The sequence below is a fragment of the Frankliniella occidentalis genome, unplaced genomic scaffold, assembly GCF_000697945.3.
Source record: "Frankliniella occidentalis isolate FOCC.00 unplaced genomic scaffold, Focc_3.1 Scaffold8, whole genome shotgun sequence".
In the NCBI taxonomy this organism is placed as follows: Eukaryota; Metazoa; Arthropoda; class Insecta; order Thysanoptera; family Thripidae; genus Frankliniella; species Frankliniella occidentalis.
The window spans coordinates 3,244,341-3,245,486 of NW_026267138.1; the positions used below are offsets into that span (position 1 = coordinate 3,244,341).

Genomic DNA, 1,146 nt, shown 5'->3' on the forward strand with positions numbered 1-1,146 from the left:
GCCACGGCATAAATAGCGCGGGACCACCGAGTGGAGGGAGTAGCGGCGCGTCCGCGTCCGAAAGGGCGCCGTGCTGCGCCTGGGGACGTCTCCGAAGTGGAGGAGGAGGGGAGGGGGAAGGGCGGCGGCGGCGAGGGAAAGCACGTTTAGCAGCTGTGATTCGATGAATGGCACGCGAAAAAAAAATAATAGATGAACGGGGGCGGGGAAGTGCCAACCACACCGAGGTGGCTATCACACGAAAGAAAGTGAAACTCACCCGTGACTAGTCCGGGCGGCGCAGGCGAGCGCGAGGACGAGGAACAGCAGAGTCCTGAAATAAGGAGCATGTCTTTAGTCGTTTTAACTCATGCAGCATGTGCGATGCCAAAACCCACAACCGCCAAAATTAAAAATTTTCTAAAGTATTTTCTGGAAACGAAAGAGAAACCTTGTACCATGCCATGCCACCATATTATTCTGGCTTGTATTTGGTTCGTCAGGGAATTCCCTGGCCACTTACGCCATGGCAGCTGTGCTGCACCGCTGAGGCTGGCGCGGAGGCGGGGCGCGGTCAACAGCAGGAGCTCGTCGAGGTCGGCGGCGACGGTGTCGTCGTCGTGGTGGTGGTCCGGGAGGCGCGGCGGGTGAGGCTGGCGCGGCGGCCCGTCAGCGTCAGTCCAGCGCGGCCCAAGGAGTGAGGGAAGACGAGTGAGTTGACTATATTATCGGCCCTCGACGCCAGCTCGGTCTGTCCGGCAGCCGCCCCGCCACTCAGCGGGCGCGGCCGCGTCGCGCGCGGGGCGCTTGTGGCGCCAATACGTTTTCTTCTTCGAGGCCCCTGGCCCCTCCTTCTCGCTCTCGCTCTCTATCGCAGCCGTTCCTTCCACATCGGGGCACCTGTGCCTGCCTCCTGCCTCGCTTCGCTTCCAACTCGCTGTACTGCGCTCGCAGCCTAGCGCAGCGCCCATGTCGCCGCCACGTCACTGTGGTCCGCGAGTGGAAGTTGTTGCTCTCGCGGTTATCGCGCTTATCGTTCCTGCGGCGTATTGAAGGGAGGGAAAAAGTAGAGAAACAAAGAGAAGGGGGCAACGAGAAAGAAAGGGGCATTACCAGCAGCCTGCGCACAGGGAAGAGAGAGAGAGAGAGAGAGAGAGAGAGAAGGGG

General features: G+C 60.6%; 1 protein-coding gene across 1 annotated transcript in view; it reads right to left on the bottom strand.

Moving 5' to 3' along the window:
- LOC113214586 (uncharacterized) overlaps window positions 1-525 on the bottom strand; it is a gene marked incomplete at its 5' end in the record, with an annotated part of 10,324 nt that extends 9,799 nt beyond the window's left edge. The window contains 2 exon segments of the mRNA XM_052274827.1: window positions 260-313; window positions 503-525. Coding sequence (XP_052130787.1) covers window positions 260-313; window positions 503-507 — 59 coding nt within the window.
- Window positions 526-1,146: the final 621 nt, after the last annotated feature.